General features: G+C 41.1%; 1 protein-coding gene across 1 annotated transcript in view; it reads left to right on the top strand.

Annotated features, from left to right (window-relative positions):
• The window catches only part of LOC137299366 (dual specificity mitogen-activated protein kinase kinase 2), a 72481-nt gene extending 57441 nt beyond the window's left edge, over window positions 1-15040 (top strand). The window contains exons 9-11 of the mRNA XM_067968059.1: window positions 1616-1680; window positions 7126-7171; window positions 11060-15040. Coding sequence (XP_067824160.1) covers window positions 1616-1680; window positions 7126-7171; window positions 11060-11170 — 222 coding nt within the window. The 3' untranslated portion in view covers window positions 11171-15040. The remainder of the gene's footprint in view (window positions 1-1615; window positions 1681-7125; window positions 7172-11059) is intronic.
• Window positions 15041-23187: the final 8147 nt, after the last annotated feature.

Consider the following 23187-nt stretch of genomic DNA (forward strand, 5'->3'; position numbering starts at 1 on the left):
CAGCATGGCTTTATGAAGGGGAAGTCATGTCTGACAAATTTGCTTGAGTTCTTCGAGGATATAACGTATAGGGTGGATAAAGGGGAACCAGTGGACGTAGTGTATTTAGACTTCCAGAAGGCATTCGACAAGGTGCCACATAAAAGATTATTACTTAAGATAAAAAATCACGGGATTGGGGGTAATATTCTGGCATGGGTGTAGGATTGGTTATCAAACAGGAAGCAGAGAGTTGGGATAAATGGTTCATTTTCGGACTGGCAACCAGTAACCAGTGGTGTTCCACAGGGGTCGGTGCTGGGTCCCCAACTCTTTACAATCTATATTAACGATTTGGAGGAGGGGACCGAGTGCAACATATCAAAATTTGCAGATGATACAAAGATGGGAGGGAAAGTAGAGAGTGAGGAGGACATAAAAAACCTGCAAGGGGATATAGACAGGCTGGGTGAGTGGGCGGAGATTTGGCAGATGCAATATAATATTGGAAAATGTGAGGTTATGCACTTTGGCAGGAAAAATCAGAGAGCAAGTTATTTTCTTAATGGCGAGAGACTGGAAAGTACTGCAGTACAAAGGGATCTGGGGGTCCTAGTGCAAGAAAATCAAAAAGTTGGTATGCAGGTGCAGCAGGTGATCAAGAAAGCCAACGGAATGTTGGCTTTTATTGCTAGGGGGATAGAATATAAAAACAAGGAGGTATTGCTGCAGTTATATAAGGTATTGGTGAGACCGCACCTGGAATACTGCATACAGTTTTGGTCTCCATACTTAAGAAAAGACATACTTGCTCTCGAGGCAGTACAAAGAAGGTTCACGCGGTTAATCCCGGGGATGAGGGGGCGGACCTATGAGGAGAGGTTGAGTAGATTGGGACTCTACTCATTGGAGTTCAGAAGAATGAGAGGCGATCTTATTGAAACATATAAGATTGTGAAGGGTCTTGATCGGGTGGATGCAGTAAGGATGTTCCCAAAGATGGGTGAAACTAGAACTAGGGGGCATAATCTTAGAATAAGGGGCTGCTCTTTCAAAACTGAGATGAGGAGAAACTTCTTCACTCAGAGGGTGGTAGGTCTGTGGAATTTGCTGCCCCAGGAAGCTGTGGAAGCTACATCATTAGATAAATTTAAAACAGAAATAGACAGTTTCCTAGAAGTAAAGGGAATTAGGGGTTATGGGGAGCGGGCAGGAAATTGGACATGAAGCTGAGTTCGGATCGGTCAATGCCCTGTGGGTGGCGGAGAGGGCCCAGGGGCTATGTGGCCGGGTCCTGCTCCGACTTCTTGTGTTCTTTAGATTTGTGGTTGGGATCAGATCAGCCATGATCTTATTGAATGGCGGAGCAGGCTCGAGGGGCCGATTGGCCTACTCCTGCTCCAATTTCTTATGTTCTTATATGCTGATTGTCCAAAAATAATTGAGTCTTCAAGGATACATGGTCACTTACAAACGTGACTTTAAATGGTACTGAGCATGGGAGCTGTCCAGAGGATTTACATGAACTGACATGCAAAAATGTAGCATATCTGGCCAACTGGCAGTGCAGTGCGCTCAGAAAAATCCTATCATTTCCAGTGCTGTTTAATGACCATTTTGTTACTTTTCCTTCCAGCCTCCTCCTAAACTCCCCTGTGGTGGTGTATTTACACAGGATTTTCAAGAGTTTGTAAATAAATGGTAAGTAATCGAATGGTATGCAGTGTGAGGGTAGAAGCACTGGGACCTCTCATAGATGCTAAGTCCTACAAGGTTGTTGCATCAAGTTACATCGAAACTACAGCACAGAAACAGGCCATTCAGCACAACTGCTCTAAGCCGGCGTTTATGCTCCACACGAGCCTGCTTCCTCCCTACTTCATCTAACCCCATCAGAATAGCCTTCTATTCCTTTCTCCCTCATGAGCTTATCTAGTTTCACCTTAAATGAATCTATGCTAGTTGCCTCAACTACTTGTGGTAGCACGTTCTAACCACTCTCTGGGTAAAGAAGTTTTTCCTGAATTCCCTATTGGATTTATTAGCGACCATTTTATATTTATGACCTCTAGTTTTGGACTCCCCATGAGTGGAAACATTTTCTCTACGTCTATCTTAAAGGTCTCTATCAGGTCACACCACAGCCGTCTCTTTTCTAGAGAAAAGAGCCCCAGCCTGATCAGCCTTTTCTGATAAGGGTATCACCTTCTCCAATGCCTCTATATCCTTCCTATAATATGAAGACCAGAACTATGCACAATATTCTGTGTGGTCTAACCAAGGTTCTATACAAGTTTAATATAATCTTCTTTTGCTTTTCAATTCTGACCCTCTAGAAATGAACCCTAGTGTTTGATCTGCCTTTTTTATGGCCTTATTAACCTACGTTGCTCCTTTTAGTGATTTATGTATCTGTTCCCCTAGATCCTTTTGCTTCTTTATCCTGTTTAGACTCTTATTATCCAAGCAGCACGTGGCTGCCTACCAAAATATTTGATGTCCTAAGGTAGTTGTCAGACCTTTTCTACTGTCCTTTGCCACAGATGACCCTCTGTCTCATTCTTATAATCTCAGCATCATCTGGCCACTGCTATCTGCTGCACTTTCTCCCATACACTTTTTGGCCTTTTTATCTAAATGTGAGATATGATGGCTTGTTGTCCATTGTTAGAATCTTAGATGTGGATTAACGTGTCGAGTGCTCAGGCCACATCATTGTTTATAGATTGATAGCAATACTTTGTGAGGCTCAAGATATATTACAAATTCTTTGCCAAAGGTTTTATTACAGGACAAGTTTGTGACTTTTTTTTTAAAAAGTAACAGATAAATTAATCTGGACACACTGAAACTGTAAGACATAAATAATTGCAGACCATGTTTAAGAAAAGACATACTTGCTCTCGAGGCGGTACAAAGAAGGTTCACTCGGTTAATCCCGGGGATATGGGGACGGACAGATAAGGAGAGGTTGAGTAGATTGGGACTCTACTCATTGGAGTTCAGAAGAATGAGAGGCGATCTTATTGAAACATATAAGATTGTGAAGGGGCTTGATCGGGTAGATGCGGTAAGGATGTTCCCAAGGATGGGTGAAACTAGAACGAGGGGGCATAATCTTAGAATAAGGGGCTGCTCTTTCAAAACTGAGATGAGGAGAAACTTCTTCACTCAGAGGGTGGTGGGTCTGTGGAATTTGCTGCCCCAGGAAGCTGTGGAAGCTACATCATTAAATAAATTTAAAACAGAAATAGACAGTTTCCTAGAAGTAAAGGGAATTAGGGGTTATGGGGAGCGGGCAGGAAATTGTCATGAATTTAAATTTGAGGTTAGGATCAGATCAGCCATGATCTTATTGAATGGCGGAGCAGGCTCGAGGGGCCGATTGGTCTACTCCTGCTCCTATTTCTTATGTTCTTATGTATGTTGTTGAAAGTTAGTTAATTTGCTAAGAATGCTTGATATTCAAACTGTAAATTCCAGGTTTCAGAGCCTAAGAGTCAACTTACGAGCACTGCTAGGTAGCCCAATTATAAACCCAGTACCGCAAACCAAAAATGCTGGACATCATAAATATTAAAAACACGAGTCCCACCATGGGGTGTCAGCTTCTGTATTCTATTACTGTATTCTCCTGAATAGAATTGGAGCTGCAAATGCAGTGATATTTTATATATTTAATGCTTGGTTATAGGAATTTCACCAAAAATAATGAATGCACAAGTACATTTTAAAGCTGAAAACCAAGTGCTTTTAGACGAGAACATTTCGACAAATTTTCATCTGTAATTGCGTAGCTTTACAAGAATCCAAGCTTTCTAACTTGTTCTGAAATTTAAACTTATGTGATGATATATCATCCTTGTTGATCCCAGGACTCATAAGGCACTGCAGCAAAACCTCAAAGCTACTGTTGACACAGCTGGGTGAACCCAATCATGTTACAGGCGAGATAAGGCTCTTTCTTTCCAACCCCTGTACAAAAAAGGGAGTTAAGAGCAAAAGGGGTATGTGTTGGGAGTGTCCCGGAGGTGGTTTAACCCTGACGTGTTGGCAGTGGTTTCTCTCCATTGCTTCCATCACAAGGGACCCGAGTAGCTGGGTTGGGGAACCTTATAATTTCATATGGATCAGTGGAAAAGTTTAAGAGCTGCTTAGATCAGGAAATAATCCACCTAGGATATCCTTTCCACTCTAGAAGGATTCTCCAATATTAAGGGAATTTATAATGTTTGGAGCTCCGAATTGGGACTGCTAGCAGAGATCTGCGTTCTTTTGCAAGCCCGCACAAGTGCCAGGAAACCAGGAATGAAAGGGATTTGATTCACAATTTATGATCTCTATTTGAGAGGTTTCTGCCTAGCCCTGAAGCTCCATCTGGGCCATTTAACATGAGAATAGTGTCGTTGCCACAATTCAGTTGAGCAGTGTCTCCAGGAGACCTCAATGCCTAACTACACCTGATGGATGCTTCCTTCTACATGGCTAATTACTTTTAACTCTTAAACTCCTCACATTCAACATCCAAGGGACTAACTCCCAATGCAAAGCGCTTCCCTTCTGAATCACATCTGCTGCACTCAGGGCTTTCAAAAAGTGCCTTCCGTATCTGGCTGCATAAGGTTTCAGCACCCAGACATCTCTTCCTGCTTACTAGTTGGCTTATTAGAACTTCCATTAGGGCTGCTTTATTGCAAGTACTTAACTGCTCTGGGGAATCTGGGAAATCTGGTAAGTGCAGAGAAGCCCAGTGGGAACCTTAGCTGCATTTATATATGTATAAGTTTATGGAACTGTGAACTAAACTTGGTATTCAACTCATGATGGATGTAAAGAAATGTCTTCTATATTCAGGCAAGGAAGGGATGGTCATGTGGATGAGATGGTATCGATGTCAGTGAGCTCTGAAAGGGTTATTGCCCCCGTGGCCCTTTGGTGACCCAGCACCTAGTTTTGTGGAGGATTTTTTTTCCATTTTAAAAATGAACACCTTAGAATGCAATCTCCCTCTCAGTGATGGTATAGTTTGCAGATAACTACCATTCTTCCTGCTTCACATGAGTACAGTTCTAGGAACAATTTTTTTTTCAAAGTTTAGTGATGCACAGGATTACAGCTACACATATGTAAACTCACATGTGCTGTGGATGTACAGTTTCCACTGTTGTCTTGGGTAGGGTTGCATTGGTTTGACCTTAGTGTTTCAGTAGTCAACTACAATCCTGCTATTGGATTTTTCATTCTTAATCAACTACATTCTGAATTTTCTTGTCACTGTGATTCTTTTGGGAGCCTTCCTCTCAGAGGAGTTAAATCTGGGTTTTGTGCTAGGCTGTGATTACGTCCAATCCACCTGGGATTGGATGTGGCTGCGGCCCATTTAATGTGCCTGATTCTTGTGGTTTGGGTTTGCTGGCTTTGGACCTGTTCCAGTTTCTCTGCAGTACTCTAATAACGTCAGCCATTTGATAAAATTCCGTGTGTTCTGTTCAGTGTCAAGAGGAAATTTGATAGAGGCATTCAAAATGATAAGGGGTTTTGATGAGGTGAATAGGGGAAATCTCTCTTCATTGGTTGGTGAGCCAGTAACTAGAGTGCATAAATTTACTAAAAAAATGAAGGGAGCGGTTAGGGAATTTTTTTTTTTACAAGGGGATTGTTAGGACATGGAATGCCCTACAAGAAAAGGTGCTGAACCACGACTGCCTTTAAAAGGGGAATGGATAAATATTTGAAAAGAAAAATGTTGGAGAGTATGGGGAAAAGGGCTGGGAAATGGAAGTGGATAGCCTTTTGAGAGGCAGCACAAGCAAAAAGATCGAATGGACTCTTTTTATGCTGTAGAAGCCTTTGATGTTTACAAACTGAGAGCATCACAGCTGAGCCTGTTCCTGTTCCTGTCCACATTTGTACTTCCAGCAAGGTTTCATAAATATAGTGATCCAGGGTGGTAACCCTGGTCAAGGGCAGGGAGGTGGGATGCAGCAATAAGTCAGGGTTCTTGATCGGCTCCCGCTCCAGTTACCCTCACAGAATGTTTAGATGTCATTAGGACAGACTTGGCCAAGACTGTGTTGGCCTCCACAAACAAATAGCCTACTGGCACTAGTTTTCTAAGCCGATATAAAGAATGGCCACGAGTGTGGTAAAGGAAGGCTGTTGTCCATAAGCCGTGCTCCAGCATGAATCACCACCTGCAGGAGAGGAAGAGAGAAATTAGGGGAAATGAAGAATCTGAGGGGCTCGTGAGATTTTATACAAAAGTGGGATAGGAGTTCCAATGGACGGGATTATAACCTGAAGATTGCATGAATCAAACTTAGCATAAGGGAATAATTTCATGTTTGGTTAGCTGCCACCTAAAGAAGAGCAAACTTGCATTTTTATAGCACCTCCCACATCCTCAAGAATATACCAAAGCTCTTCACAGCCAATGAATTACTTTTGAAGTGCAGCAACATATGCAGGCTAATGAGTAGCTGTACTCGTGATGTTACTGTTTGGTGTCAGATTAGTGAAGAAGTGCATGTGTCTCTGCTGGATTTTAGGACTTCATCTTCATAGGAAGCTTTGGTTTTGTTTTAAATAACATTTGGGTAAGTTTTTTCCCTTGAGTTATCAATTTTCTTTTAATGTGGTACAGTCGTGCCTGGCACTTACTGATGGTGATTGCTGCAGTCTGCAGTTACTCAGGATCTTCTGATTTGTAGGTGGCGGCTCATAAAATTGGTGATTTAAAGTTATCTTCATGGGAAGCATTTGGCCACCTTTTTGTCATACATCATTTTCATTGTAATGATTCAATACAGTTTGTGTCATTCTGTATTTTTTTTAAATATAAAACTTGCCAAATCTGTTCTGTGAAGTTGCTATCGCTTTAAATTTTATACTCTGTATTCGAGATAGCATGCTCCAGGCCATGTATATTATGTAAATTTCATGTTGTACTTGCGCACAATAGTTATACCAAAAAAAAACTTTGGAAAATGATTGGCTGTGAATATATTTAGTATTTATTTTTAATTGTGTTGTGACTACAAATACTGCACAGCTGGTCAAAATTCAGCACTCTTGAGCTGGAATTTGCATCTTTCAGTGTAATCTAGAATACTGTGCTGTTTTACTAATTATAACTTTTAATTGTAGCTTATTCAAGAATCCAGCTGACCGAGCAGACTTGAAACTACTTATGGTAAGTGAAAATCCTTCAGTGTCTGGGCCTTCATTTATCAATTTACATCTAGTACAGACTCTGTGGGACTTTAATAGTGGTTGCATTCTCTCCAACCTATTTATGCTATTGAAAATGCCACTCAAGCCTCTCCCTTCAGAATTATTGAGATTTGTATCTTTATATTAAATAGAATTACAGCACAGAAACAGGCCATTCGGCCCAACTGGTCTATGCCGGTGTTTATGCTCCATACGAACCTCCTCCCATCCTATTTCATCTAACCCTATCAACATATCCTTTTATTCCTTTCTGCCTCATGTACTTTTCTAGCTTCCCCTTAAATGCATCTATGCTATTCACTTCAACTATTCCTTGTGGTAGCAAGTTCCACGTTCTGACCACTCTCTGGGTAAAGACGTTTCTCCTGAATTTCTTATTGGATTTATCTCAGATTTCGCAGATTTCCAAAACCATGGAGAGCCTAGTCGCCAGACAGGTGGTCATTTTGCTTTGACGGGCCTCTTGTATATTTTCGCCAGTTAATCGTTAAAATCGACTTGTGCCCTTCTATTTCGGAGCAGCCAGTGGAGGAGTGCTAAAATCTTAAATTATATAATAATCAGTTTTAGGAGGGTGAATGCATCTCTACTGGTGAACGATTACTGAAATGTAATGCACTTCAATTAATCCTTTTTAATTTGTACTCAAATGTTTTCTTAAATTTAACTGGGACTTCCTTGCCCTTTTTTGGTTTCTGTTCTGCATTATCATATTTGTTGCACAATGTAACAGAGACCGTCTTGGGGTTTCCGTTAACTGCAATGTAATGAAGCCAATATGGTAGCCAAAGTAATGCAATAAGTCAATCTCATTTGCATTGAATTGTCATAATAGTTCCTTTTTGATTTGGCTATACTTGCAATATCATGCATAGATAATCTACCAGCATGGTTTCACATTTACTGGTCAGATTTACAAGAAAAACATTGCACTTTCTATCTGTAAGTGAGATATATTATTAGTCAAGTTACATCCACGTGCTATAATCAATCCTTTTGGAGCCTCACTAGAATTGTGAGCAGTGAAGCAGCAGTTTGTTTGAGGAAGTAAAGCTTATGTTGTATTCATGTGATGGGATACACTGTTGCTTGAACCTTTAGCTGAAGTCCTGAGTTTAACCTGGCAATTTACGAAACCCTAGTACAGAAAGAAATAAGTGCACCAGAGTTAGAAACTGGTGACGAGGGAGGGCTTTTCCTCTGAAAAGCTGAACAGATAGTTCTTTGAAATGTTGTTTTAACCTTGAAAATTTCCCCACTTATCTGCCCACCTTTACCTGATTATTTAACAAACTGATAACAGGCTACAGGGAGCATTAACCTTGACGGCAATAAATGTAACTCGTCTGAGATTATGGTTATGAATCTCAACAAAATTATGAAGGAGCCACCCTACTAAGTGAATTGTGTAAATTTCTTGCTCCGAGGTCCTATTTAATGATCTTGGGTGGGTTTGGTTCGCAATACTTCGCCAAATATTCAAGTAATCCATTTAGCGTCCACTTGTTCAGTGATGAAGGTTATGTGTGCAAATTAGTTGTTTCTACTCTCATATGAAATAGTGGCCCTGCATATATAATTGAACTTTTAACTCGTTTCAAATTGAATTATCTCACTAAGTAATGCACATTTAACAAATTATAGGGTTCAAATGTGCCCTTGATCTCTTGCAAAATATCTGCAGCTTTGAAGCACACTTCTCTCTCCCAAGGTGATCTCTCTAATACAATTTCTTTCTCATTTAGTATCCTTCTTGAACAAAGAGTTGGGGGAAAAAAATCGACCTAACATTTGTAACTTCCCATTTCAACAATAACAACTTGCATTTAAATGGTGCCTTTAATGTAGTAAAACGTCCCAGGGTATTTCATTTCCCGTGCTTTTAAACCAGCCCTGCTGCTCAGTTAGTTTATATCTTGTTACCGATGTGATAATCCGTCCATTATGAAGTATGTACAGCTTTTGCTGGGCTAGTAAGTAAAATAATTGCTCCTTTATAGAATGATAAAACAGCTGTCAGTTTTTTTTATTCAGTCCCTAAAACGGTCACTGGGAGAACATCCACTGATTTTCTACGTTTATAAAAGTGATATGCAAAACTCAGCCATTCCTCAGGTCTGCCTTTCTATCCTGGGATTTTCCTTGCAGCTGCATAAATTCTGTGCCCATCCTTGTGGCAGTGGTGTCAATGAAAAAAATTGTCTCGATCACAAGATTGATCTGGCTTCTTTCCCTCCCAAAAAGTTTTTAGTCAGGAAGAAAGTGGATGACTTGTGTAATTTCTGTGTATATGGAGCAATAACACCCATTCCAAAGGTACTTTGTACTCCTGTGAAAATGTTGACTATTAACATTGCATGCTTAGCGAGCTGCAGGTATTGGTCATCAACCAATCGCACCTTATCTAGAGCAAAAGTGGGGTTGACATCAGTCCTGAACCCACGTCCTTTCCTAAGACAGTTTCAGTTGTTTCGGACTATTCTAGTTCACTCTGGGTAAGAATGTGAATTCCAATGTGTGGATGGAAAAACCCTGTTATCTATGGAACTCAGAATTGAGGAAAGATTGCTATTGAGCAATTGCTAGCCAAATGGTTTGTAGAAAGGGTCGAGTGCACCTACCATCTGGCAAGGAGAAAAGCTTCTCCTGGAATCAGTTCATTTGGGCAGAGCTGTAACTGATTCCTATATCATCTTATAAATGACTTGGGGGGGGGGGGGGGAGAGAGAGAAGTATCTGTGAGGGTTCCTAATGGCTCAAAAGGTGTTTTAAGGTTGAACCATATGGACCAGAAAGGTCTCTGGTTCAGTCCCCAAATGAGTTTGATTTAGCTGTCTGAGATGCTACAATTGCTTTCAGTTCCCCTGAGGTGAGAATTAGCCAGGTTTCCATCGCATCTGTGCTGGCTCTTCAATAGCATAATCCCAAAACTAATTCCACTCCCCTGCTCTCTCTCTCTTTTGTATTGGTGGGGCCCTGCCCACTGGTGGTCATTTTGGTGATTGTGGCCATTGACCTTGCATGTATGTGAGTGCTGTTGCTGGTCTGCAGTTTCCTGCTGCGAGGTGCTTTGGGTATTGGTTGGATGGTTATGAGGTTGTGACGTGAGCATCCAAGAGCAGACGTTGGATCTCTTGGCATTTCTCCCGTTCCAGGCCAGCAGCCAAACATCACTCGTTGGGTTTGCAATATATCCCACAGGTGCTTCAGCCACGTGTTGTATAGTCTGTAAGTGCATAGCAGAAAATAAAAAAAGATATGTTTACACACTTTTGCATGGCAATTTAAGATATCCATTATTTAGAAGTGTAATAATGATTGTTCCCATTTTGAGGGATTCAGAACATTGTACATTTTTAAACAAAAACTATTGGAATTGGGGTCTGTTGCACTGGGGGGAAATACATTGAAAATGTTCTAATGCTTTTGCCAGGATGTGTGTGTATTTGCTACAAGAGATTACCTTTTTATCCAAGTGGATATAACCTCCAACTAATGACTCCTTTGAAGTAAGATAATACCAAATGCGTCACTGTAATGTACGGTTTCCCTGACAATATTTTCTGTACCATTGCAGCAGAAAGCAACTCTTAGAAGCTGAAACTGGAAAAATTGCAATTATCATTGTGGAATGTATTCCAATGAAAGTTAATAAATCTCCTAAATGCTTTGTAACTTCATTTCTGTAGCCTGGGTGAGCTAGTTTAGATGGATACCTTTCTTTTCTTTTTCATTTCTGTCTTATATTTGTCAGCTGATAACACGCATTGAAGAACTTGCTTAACAACTCGGGTATCCAACTGTATTCCTGTAAAATGTTGACTCTTGTTTTTTTTCTCTTTCACAGAGCCACACGTTCATTAAGCGGTCTGAAATGGAGGAGGTGGATTTCGCTGGCTGGTTGTGTAAAATTATGGGGCTGAACCAGCCCAGCACCCCAACACGCACCGCTGTGTGAGGAACGACCGATAGCCCACCCTCCCTCCCAACCCCACTGCTCCCGTCCACCTCTGCTGATGTCTATCAACCACTGCTGTCGTGACTGTGGCACCAATCGGGACTCTCCCTGCATTCAGAAACTACGTGAGGAGTTTTACATCCAGGCAGCATTGGTGGTTTTTTTTTAAAAAAGCACTGTCTTTCTTTATCTGGTTAGTTCTTGATTTGGGCTGAGCAGTTTCCTCCCTTTTAATATCAATACCCGTGATATGGTTTTTTATACTTGGCAGCAATTGGTTGGAAGCCTGTCATTCAAGACTCGAAGTTCTTCTTTGCCAGTGAGTTCTGCTAGTTGTCAAAGTACAGCAATTAATTTCAAAACTCTGTGTCACATCTCCTGCCACTGACTGACGTTTCACAAGATAGAGTCAGAAGATTTGCTTTCCTATTAAAATATCAATACTGGGTGTGATTTTTTTTTTATATATATACAAGCTTACCAGAGTAGTGCCATATAACATTGTTATTTTCGTAAAGGGATGCAAATTGAAATCGCTCATTCAGAATTTGTTCAGAGTACAACTCTAAGTAATGGCTAGGTTGCCACTCCAGGTAAAACCTGTGTAAGCCAGATTTATTCCAGGTGTTCTTGCACTTGAGGCCCCTCAGATTCTGAATTAATTAAAACTTAAAACCAAACAGTATCTTAAATTAGTTGACATTTTCAGTGGTACTTGTTGGTTCTCCTGGTGGTGGGATACTTAGTGTAACATTCAGCCAGTGATTAAGCAGGTGAGTAATTTAATTCCCTGTTGTATATTTTTCTCGCATCTCTTCCAAAGACACAGTTGAGAGTAGCTGGAAGTCTGTGGTAATAGGACTCCTGTGTATGTTTTTTAAATGACCTACCAGTCTGTTGATAGTGGAGCAGATTTCTCAAATGCATGATTGAACATAGGTGGATATCTTGTTCAGTGAAAATATGCACGCTAGCTCTGTAGAAAATGTTACTTTATCTGTGCTTTTTTACGTGTGTAATAAGGATTCTTTGTGGTTTAAGCAAAATGGAGTCATTGTGATGATTCTGGAAGTATGTAAGGTAAGTGGCAGTTCACCGGAGTGAATATTCAACAGATATTTGTAGTGTTTTGAGAGCTCGTTTAAACATCTTGCCAAAATGCTACACTGACCGATGATCCGCTGTGGGCATTCTTTCTTCAATAAAATTCACTTTTGTTGTAGACACCCAAGGGTTACAGGTGTTTCCCAGAAAGGAAGAGAGTTGATAGAAGTACCATTCCTTGGGATTAGAGGTGTATATCGGTAGGAGGGGGTAGAGTCAGTAGAAGTACCAGTCTTGGGATTACAAGTGTTTATTGGTGATGAGGGGGGGGAGGGGAGTGTCTGTAGAAGTATCAGTCCCTTTGCTGTCACTAGTTTGTTTATTTTAAAAATTGACTTTAAAAAAAAACTTCCTTTTTTCCCCCTATAAATTGGAAGTGTTAAAGTCACTCTGCATACTTCATTGTTATAACCTTCAGCGTTTTTGGTAAATTCTTCCAAAGATACCAGTAATGCTGTGGAAGTTAAAATTTGTTTTGAGTCGTTGATCAATTCAGTGCCTAGTGGTAGTTCTGAGGTGGCTGAGAGATGTGCTGCATTTAGAATTTTTGTCATTTCCAACAAAAACAAAACTCACCCAGCATACGCATGGTTATTTGAGTAGACAACACAAGCCCTTTTAAAGCACTTGTATCAAAGAGCTGGGGTAAATTTAAGAGTGCTAAAATGGTGAGTGTACGCACACAGTCAATGCAGCTTGGTACTAGTCCTTAGTCTTTAAACATTGTTCTCCCGACCACATATCCACGTTTGAGGTTTGACATTTGTGAGGGAATTGAGCTTAAAAGATCAGCTAAAGGAAGACACTTTTTTTTTCCCAATCCAACCTTTCTCTGTTGAGTTGTAAATTCTTAGTTTGTTTTGTACAAAAAGCAAAAAAAAAAGGGTGGTTTACCATTGTTCCTGTTCTTGGGTCAACTCTTTTTAGTTCATTTTTTAAAGTTTTTTATTTTGCTGCTTCACTGCTAGACATGGCTTGTAAACTGGGGAAGAGCTTGTTTCCAATCAATAGGGTTTTGATCTTTGCAAGCACTGGCTTTCCAAATATTCCGTTACCATTGCGGGTAAAATGTGTACACCATACTGTGACGTTCCCCATTATCTTATAGCATTCATTTCAGTCCCTGGCAGAGTAACCAGAGTCTACTGGTTCAGGCTTACCAGAGTAAATCCTTTGTGCGGTTTTATGTACTGTATTCAGCTGACAATTCCTGAATGAGACAACATCTAGTTCATTTGTGAAGTATACATTTCACAGAATTTAGTGCTGCTTAGAGTTGTGCACTTGTGGTGCTCAGTTTGGTTCAAGGATGTTTTTGACACTTGCTGTAGACCCAATGGCCTGTTAACTAATAAATATTTTCATGGATAGAATATAATCACCCACATAGTAACCACGCCTCCCATTGCAACCACTAAGCACTCCCAAGAGGCCAGTCTAACAATCAAAGCAATGCACATTATCATCACCAGTTACAGGAAGAAAAGGCAAATGGTAAACACTGATCAAGAATTCTATAGAATGAGAATTGTCCTGAATAATGAGAATGATGCTAAGATTCCCAAATCCATTTGTTTTGTGGGCCATTATGTCTAAAGCAGTACATACGGAGAGCAGTAAATTCACCTTCCACTGGAAATAGTGCATGCCTAGTCTCGTTCTTTTAGTGTTTCCACCAGAAGAGTAGAGCACATCTGATTCAGAATCATGAAAAGTAATGTTAATGTTCCAGTTGCAGCGTGGGCTGAATGGAGTCAGTAGTGAAACAAAAAAGGCAAAGTTCTCACAATTTTGTTTTACACACTTGAAAGAAGAACTGCTCACAATCACTTCTCGCGTGTAGATTGATTTTTTTGTTTCAGGCTCGCTTAACCTTTTTGTGACTGAACTGTATGTACAGCAGCCCAAATGTTTTTGAGGCAAACTGCACCCCGAATGTACTTCTAGGGGAATGTGAATCCATTTTAAAGTGCCTGGGGGAAAAGAAAATGAACTTAATTTAACAAATACGTGTGAAACAAGTTTAATCTACTGAGGCGTAGAAGGTAAAAGAAACGCACTGTGATTAGAATAATGGAGTTGAGTTTTGTGCTGGGATCTCGGTTGTCTGTGTTGTGCTCCTGTATAGTTGTCTATGGATTGTATATGCCTATGCCTTTAAATAAATAAAAATACATGTAAGCTGTTATTGTTAAGGCACTGGTGCATATTGGTGTATGTCACTCTATCAGGTTTATAATGTTGTGTCTGATGCACTTGTTCCCTTTTGTGAAGCCTGTGGGCATCTTGTGCTACTGGTTGTGGTTAGCTCTTAAAAAAAAAGTGTCACTTTTTGTAATGTGTAAAAACAGATTTGGCTTATTACAAAAAAAAATCACCAGTAGCACGAGTACTATACTGATTGTTTTTAAGCTTTTTTTTTCTTAAGATTTTGCAAAGCAAATGATGTGGACTGAATGTATAATTTAATCAACTGTTGCAAAAAGTTATTAAAACTGAAGTGGCAATTGTTTCATGTGAATTAGAAGCAAATGTATTGTTTTGTCTGAGGTATGTGAACCAAAGAGCGAGGCTTTCTCTTTCATTGAAGACCAGTGCGGTCTTTGTTTTACAGTGGAATGCTTTTGGTAGGAACTACCCAGGTTTACTGGAGCTGTCCCGCTTGATCATAAAGTGAAAATAGCTTGTTCACTTTAAGCATTCTGTCGGTGCATATTTTTAACTCAAAAAAAAAATCATTGTAAATAAATGGCACTTTACATTAAATTAGCAAGCTTTTGTTATATTGTACAGAAACTGGACTTGAATGGTCAGCAGCCATTCTAGTTAAACTTGGGCTCAACTTTTTAATTTTTAAAAGTATAAACGTTTCCATACTACCCTTTACCGTATAAGTGGGGGTTAAGATTTCAAGATTGCAGAAAAGATGGGACGAAAGCAAGCTCCTAGTCTGTCATTTGTGAGAATACGGTATGTATGACAATTCAGACTTCTCCCAAAACTTTATTCATGCTCGGGACAGTTTCAGTAGGCAGTCCCACGCTCCTGTGAACTGAAATTTATAAACCTTGCGCAGAGTGAATGGGTTAACATGCAACAGGATTAACATGTCATAGAATCATCGAAAATTTACGGCACAGAAGGAGGTCATTTGGCCCATCACGTCCGCACTGGCCGAAAATGAGCCACCCAGCCTAATCCCACTTTCCAGCACTTGGTCCATAGCCTTGTAGGTCACGGCACTTCAGGTGCACATCCAGGTACTTTTTAAATGAGTTAAGTGTTTCTGCCTCTACCGCCCTTTCAGGCAGTGAATTCCAGACTCGCCCTCTGGGTGAAAAATTTTTCCTCCACTCCCCTCTAATCTTTCTACCAATTGCTTTAAATCTATGCCCCCTGGTTATTCACCTCTCTGCTAAGGGAAATAGGTCCTTCCTTTCCACTCTATCTAGGCTCCTCATAATTTTGTACACCTCAATTAAATCACCCCTCAGCCTCCTCTGTTCCAAAGAAAACAACCCCAGCCTATCCAATCTTTCACCATAGCTAAAATTCTCCAGTCCTGGCAACATCCTCGTAAATCTCCTTTGGGCCCTCTAGTGCAATCACATCTTTCCTGTAATGAAAGTACGCAGTACTCAAGCTGTGGCCTAATTAGTGTTTTATACAGTTCCAGCATAACCTCCCTGCTCTTATATTCTATGCCTCGGCTAATAAAGGAAAGTATCCCGTATGCCTTAACCACCTTATCTACCTGTCCTGCTACCTTCAGGGATCTGTGGACATGCACTCCAAGGTCCCTCACTTCCTCTGCACCTCATTATCCTCCCATTTATTGTGTATTCGCTTCCCTTGTTTGTCCTCCCCAAATGCATTACCTCACACTTCTCTGGATTGAATTCCATTTGCCACTTTTCTGCCCACCTGACCAGTCCATTGATATCTTCCTGCAGTCTACAGCTTTCCTCCTCACCATCAACAACATGGCCAATTTTTGTATCATCTGCAAACTTCTTAATCATGCCCCCTACATTTAAGTCCAAATCATTAATATATACGACAAAAAGCAAGGGACCCAGTGTTGAGCCTTGCGGAACCCCACTGGAAACATCCTTCCAGTCACAAAAACACCCGTGGGCCATTAACCTTTGCTTCCTACCACTGAGCCAATTTTGGATCCAACTTGCCACTTTTCCTTGGATCCCATGGGCTTTTACTTTTTTGACCAGTCTGCCATGTGGGACCTTGTCAAAAGCCTTGCTAAAATCCATGTAGACTACATCAAATGCACTACCCTCATCCAACGTCCTTGTTACCTCCTCAAAAAATTCAATCAAGTTCGTCAGACACAACCTTCCCTTAACAAATCCATGCTGACTGTTCTTGATTACTCTGTGCCTTTCTAAGTGACTGTTTAACCTTTCCCTCAGAATTGATTCCAGTAATTTTCCCACCACCGAGGTTAGACTGGCCTGTAATTACTTGGTCTATCCCTCGTTCCCTTAACTACAATGTCTGCATCGTCCCTCTCTTTTTGTGAAGACAGACACAAAGTATTCACTTATCCAGTTTTCAGGTTACACAACGGAAGGGTGTGTAGGATGCTAACCAAACGCTCCTGATTACTTCAGTAAGTAGAAAACACCATGCTGACAGACCACATCTTTTAGGCAAACACTACAAAATCATTGTATTGTAAGATGTAAGTTTATACCGAAGTAAAATAAATCCACATATTAAAAAGTACTTTAAACTATCTGAGACCAAAATAAGTATTTCAAAATTATTAATGCAAGCTAGAATTTACATGTAGTGCCTTTAACACTGCAAACTATCCCAAGGTGCTTCACTGATGCATAAGGAAAAATGGTTTTAAAATTTAAACGACTAACCTAGGCGTTTAACTCCTTGGCGTTCAGTCTCCCCACTGTGATGTGATGCTAATTAGTAAAAAGAAGTGGATTAAAGATATAGCAAAAAAAACCTGCTGTGTTGATCCCAGCCTCGGGGGGGCCAGAAATCATTAATCAAGCCAGATCAAAGACATGATGGTGGGAGATGCTGGCAGTCCCTGTTAATGAGCCCTGATACTCCCAGTCTACATTACCCAGCGATTGCAAATACTAACACGAGTTCCAGCCTGCTTTTCTAAAACAACGTTTTTTTTGATGACTCAGCCTTTTAGAGAGTGTTTCTGTAAGCTTACATTCTTTGAGAACTGTCTGAGTGGAACCTACATATAAAAATAGTGTCCTTCCAAGGACACATAATTTGGTTAGATATAGTTCAAAAACATCTAAGGCAGCCACATTGTTACAGCCAGGCCAGAATTTCTATTGCATTTAAACACTTGGTCACTTCAAACTGTACTGTGTATTTGGTCTACATCTCTTCCCTGTTCCATACACTTTCATAGATGAGTTTAAATTTGCTATGCTGAATTTCATATGAAGAGAATATTTTATAATATGACAGGCAGAGCTTATACCTATTGCAGATTTGATTCCTTAGAATCCTCTTTCGTTCTCCTTTTTATGCTTTGCCCCCTGTCATTACTACTGCTAACGGAGGAAGTTCATTTTGGCTCAGTGGTAGCACTCTCGCCTCTGAGTCAGAAGTTTGTGGGTTCAAGTCCCACTCTATACTCCTACCTGAGTATAGAATCTGCACTGTCGGAGGTGCCGTCTTTTGGATGAGACGTTAAGCCGAGGCCCCGTCTGCCCCCTCAGGTGGACGTAGAAGATCCCATGGCACCATTTGAAGAAGACCAGCGGAGTTCTCCCTGGTGTCCTGGCCAATATTTATCCCTCAGCTAATATCACTAAAACAGATTATCTGGTCATTATCACATTGCTGTTTGTGGGAGCTTGCTGTGCGCAAATTGGCTGCCGTATTTCCTACATTAAAACAGTGACTACACTTCAAAGTACTTAATCGACTAAAGCACTTTAGGACGTCCTGAGGTTGTGAACGGTGCTATATAAATGCAAGTTTGTTCTTTCCTTCTGAGGTCCTGTCCTTTTTTAAAGGAGGCATCAAACTGAGGCCCTCTCTGGTGGACGTTAAAGATCCCATGGTGCTATTCGGGAAAGAGCTGGATGTATTCTGAGTAATATTGATTAGGCACTAAGTAATGGCAATCTCATTCCTCTTTAAAAGGCACTATCGAGCAGAGATGACAAGTAAGGAAGAGATCAATAACAGAATTTATCAGACAAATTGGAATTTTCAACTTGAGAAGAAACAATATCTGATTTAAAAATTAGGAAGAGAAACAGAATAATTGGGGATCAAATCTAGTCAGAGAAAATAGTACCTGATGAGGGGACGAGGGCGCCTCGTAAGAGCTGTGTGAGGGGATGAGGGCCCCTCGTAAAGAGCTCAGCCCAGCCTAAGTACACGGATCTTTGAAGTTTTGTTAAGTAACGATACAATGGTCTCTTAACAAAACAGTAAAAAGCTTAATTTTTTATTAACTATTGGCATCTTTAAAAAGTTGAACAAAATTGAAATTCTCCACAGCATTCGGCAGCGCACAGGTATCGATCGATCTCGCAGCACATGATTTGAGTATAATACAAAGGAAATGTGGGTAATACAGTGAAAGCTAAAAGATCACTAACTTGAATTCAACTGAATCAGTTCCTGTACCTCATCCAAATACTGACTGTTCAAACTTGAGCTTTTAGAATGGGTGGCAGCGGGTTATTCGACTGTAGTGGGCATCACATGCAAGCTTGATCCTGCCCTAACCTAAACAGGTGCACTTGATGAAGTTGCTGGATAGTGATCTGGTGTGCAAGCCCTTGCCATTAACCCTTCTCATCCTTATTTTCAAATCCCTCCATGGCCTCACCCCTCCCTATCTCTAACTTCCTCCAGCCCTACAACCCTCAGATCTCTGCGCTCCTCCAATTCTGGCTGCTTGTGCATCCTTGATTTTAATCGCTCCACCATTGGTGGCCGTGGCCGTGCCTGCAGCTGCCTAGGCCCTAAGCTCTGGAATTCCCTCCCTAAACCTGCCTGCCACTCTACCTCTCTCTCCTCCTTTAAGATGCTCCTTAAAACCTACCTCTTTTGACCAAGCTTTTGGTCACCTGTCCTAATATGGCTCGGTGTCAAATTTTGTTTGATGACGATCCTGCCATGGAATGTTTTACTACGTTAAAGGTGCTTTATAAATACAAGTTGTTATTGATTTAAGTTCCATTCCTTTTTCTTTTATATTATTTGCTCCATGTTTTCCTATCTCTCCCTGCACCCAGAACGCATGAGGCCTACGTTACATGATGCTCTGTAAGCAGAGCATAGAGAAGCACTGACAAAGCCCTCAACAGAGTTGCTTCAGTGTGACCTCCCTTCCATTCTAAATCTGCCCCCCCCCCCCCATAAGTTTTCAAACTGGGGTACCCAGACCTCACTGAGCTCATGAGGAGAATCTGCAAGATAAACAGATTTCTTAATTTTATCTCTCTGTTGACTTACTAATACTTTATTTCTGCCGATAGATTAGGGTTGCCAACTCTCTGGGGTTGTCCTGGAGTCTCCAGGAATTGAAGATTAATCTCCAGGACACTGCTGCAAGCAACCCAGGAGAAAAAAAAATCATACGGGCATCAAAGAAAATAACACACACACACTTTTTAAACACTTCAGTTTATTAGTTATAAAAAAAAATTTGGAGATGGGAAAAAAAAGGCTGTTTGACTGACAGTTAAGAATCATCCAATTGGGTAATGAGTCTTTTTGTTTTCCTAATGGCTTGGGAAGGTGGTGGTGCTGTGAGAACGGACGTGTTGGGCGACCGATGGTAGCAGCGTGGTAGAGGGTCAGTTGCAGACAAGAGGTGATGTGATGAAACCTCCAGGAATATATTCAACCAGAGTTGGTAACACTACGCTAAATATTAATTTTTTTTAAACTTTTTTCTGCCACGAATTCACTGCTTTCCTTTAGGTAGCTGATACTGTCTTTGAGTTTACTCCTTGGTCCTGTCTCAATACTGACCGGAGCTGACACACACAAAAAAGTTTGTGAACTCCCGTGTCGCATGACAGGAGATGGTCCACTGTGAGCGCATTGGACTCCCCAGTTCATGATTTTCCATCTGAATTTTAAAGACCTCTATTATCACCTCTCAGCCTTCTTTTCTAGAGAAAAGCCCCAGCCTGTTCAATCTTTCCTGATAGTTATAACCTCTCAGTTCTGGTATCATCCTTGTAAATCCTTTCCTTATATTAGGAGTTCTAGGAATTTACAGAATCTGAAAGGACCGTTATGGCCATCAGAAGCATCCCAAATCCCAGCAGATAAACATCACTCTATCATACCCTTAATTGCTTCCCTCCCTCAATATCTGTGCACCCCCACAGCCTCTCCCAGCAGTCAATCCCACATACTTGGTGCCCTCTGTGTACAGTGATTTAACCTAAACTGCCTTTCATTTTTCCTCTTCCGAATTGCTTTCTACACCTCTTGTTATAGCTTATGGCAAAATCACATTACTATTTTAATAAAACTGTACGCTGTAATAAACAAATATTCAAGCTCTCTAAGTCCTGTAAAATATTCACGAGATTGAAAAGTAACTTTTTTAAAAATTGGAATTAATTGACAATTTACTTCTTGTCCCAAATAAATATTAAAAAGTGAAGCCTGAAACAAGTATTAAGTATAAATGTTAATCTTAATGAAGGCACCTCCAACAATGCAGAACTCCCTCAGTACTGCACTGAAGTGTAAGCTTAGATTATTTGCTCAACTGCTGCAGTGGGGCTCGAACCCACAGCCTTCTGACTAGAGGAGAGAAGCTGATCTAAGAACACTTCAATTAAAACATTTATTACTTATATGCAATATAAAATAAGAATATTCACCTAAATGCACACCATGTTAAGGATCCTCCAATCCTATAGGAAACTCTTAATTTCATTTAAAATAGGTTTCCTGCAAGTAATGCTTAGAACTCTCTGGCTTTGTGTAAGTGAAATAGCTTTAAATACAGGCCAGCACTTCTATAAGAAGGATCAGAGTGTTGTAACATCAGCAATCTATGTATTTCTACTGTGATTATATAAAAGTTGAGGGCTGTAATTGTGATCATTAAATTTGACCCAGTTTCCTGAAGTCGTTATTGCTTTGAGGGCGGAGAGGACATTGCACACATACGAAACCCGGAAGGGAACACATTTCACACTGTCAATCTCCCAGAGACTTAACCCCACTATAAAAAGATTTAACCATTCAGTGGCTGAACGTCCATTTTGTTTACTGCATATTTTTTGACATTCGTGCTTTAAATGTGAATTGTGATCTGTGTGCACAGCCTCTGGTGTTAGAAGGGGCTGTAACAGAAAACTACAATTGTACACCAGCACACATACCAACACGAAAACAAGTATTATCCTGCTTGGGTGGGTCTGGAAGCCTTCTCCCCACCCCACCCCCCCCCCCCCCACCACCGGCTTCGCCTGTGGCAGAATCTGGAAAAATATCAAGTGCACAGCAAACTTAAGTGCTCCCAAATTATCAGCCTTTTCCTACACCCTGCGCCTTTTTCCTTATTTTCCTTCTACTCGTGGGGCTCACTTTCTGGTGGACAGACACTGCAATCACACCGAGAGAAGTATGGAAATTCTGATCATCTTCTCAATGTGTGCAGCAGCATTTTGATCCATGGGTGGTCACAGGTATACACCATGGTGTGCAATCTTATTCTCCAAGGACTACGGTCAGGGTGTCCAGTTCTGACTCTAAATTTTGTGCTTACCTTTCTGCTCTGGGTCCCTGCTGTTATGCTGCCCCCTCTCCTCCTCTGCCCCTTCTCCTGCTCTAAATCCCTGATGTTATGCTGCCCCTTCTCCTGCTCTGAATCCCTGATGTTATGCTGCCCCCTCTCCTGCTCTGAATCCCTGATGTTATGCTGCCCCCTCTCCTGCTCTGCCCCTTCTCCTGCTCTTAATCCCTGATGTCATGCTGCCCCCTCTCCTGCTCTGCCCCTTCTCCTGCTCTGAATCCCTGATGTTATGCTGCCCCTTCTCCTGCTCTCAATCCCTGATGTTATGCTGCCCCCTCTCCTGCTCTGCCCCTTCTCCTGCTCTGAATCCCTGATGTTATGTTGCCCCCTCTCCTGCTTTAGGTCCCTGGTGTTGTGTTGCCTGCTCTCCTACCCAGCGTCCCAGTTATTTTGCACCTTCTCTTGCTCCAAGCCCTACTATGCTGCAGTCCCTCTCGCTCCAGCACAGACACGATGGGCCGAATGGCCTCCTTCTGTGCCATAAATTTTCTGTGTTTCTATTTGCATCAAAATAGATGATGTTCATTTAAAAAGCTGAGTGCTTTGCCTCATTATCTTGAGTCCTAGGCCACCCGTTCCATCTTGCCAAATTTCCACTCTCTGACTCATAAATGAAGAGGCACAGTCACTAGAGTGCCCAATCTCAGCCAAGGAGGTCCAAGCAACAAAGTGGTAGTTAGGCTCAGTTGGTGATACTCTCACCTCTGGGTCAGAAGGTTTTGGCCCAGATTTTCCTGCAAAATAAGTGAGTTTAATGGTGCTCACCCTTACATACAGCAACTTCAGGCGAGGGGCAGGTGCAAGGTTAAATGTGCAAATCCGAAAGTTGCCGTCCGAGATGCGCTACTCCACCCTTAGCTTCGTGAAAACGGCATCTCACCGTATGCCTCACCATTTAAGGGCATTGAAATGCACTGAAAATTAACTATTACAAGCGGGGCTCTCATTCCTTCATTTAATTGTTGGAGATTTTTTTTAAAAACTTAAATTTTTTTAAAGTTTTCTTTCTGCCTCTTATTTCTCTCTCTCTTAATCCATTCTTTCTTTCCCTCTCTCTTTTTCTCTTTCTGAGCCTAGTTTGACATTGAATTCACTATTCTAACTTACACTTCCTCGT

Source organism: Heptranchias perlo, chromosome 29, assembly GCF_035084215.1.
Source record: "Heptranchias perlo isolate sHepPer1 chromosome 29, sHepPer1.hap1, whole genome shotgun sequence".
Classification (NCBI taxonomy): Eukaryota; Metazoa; Chordata; class Chondrichthyes; order Hexanchiformes; family Hexanchidae; genus Heptranchias; species Heptranchias perlo.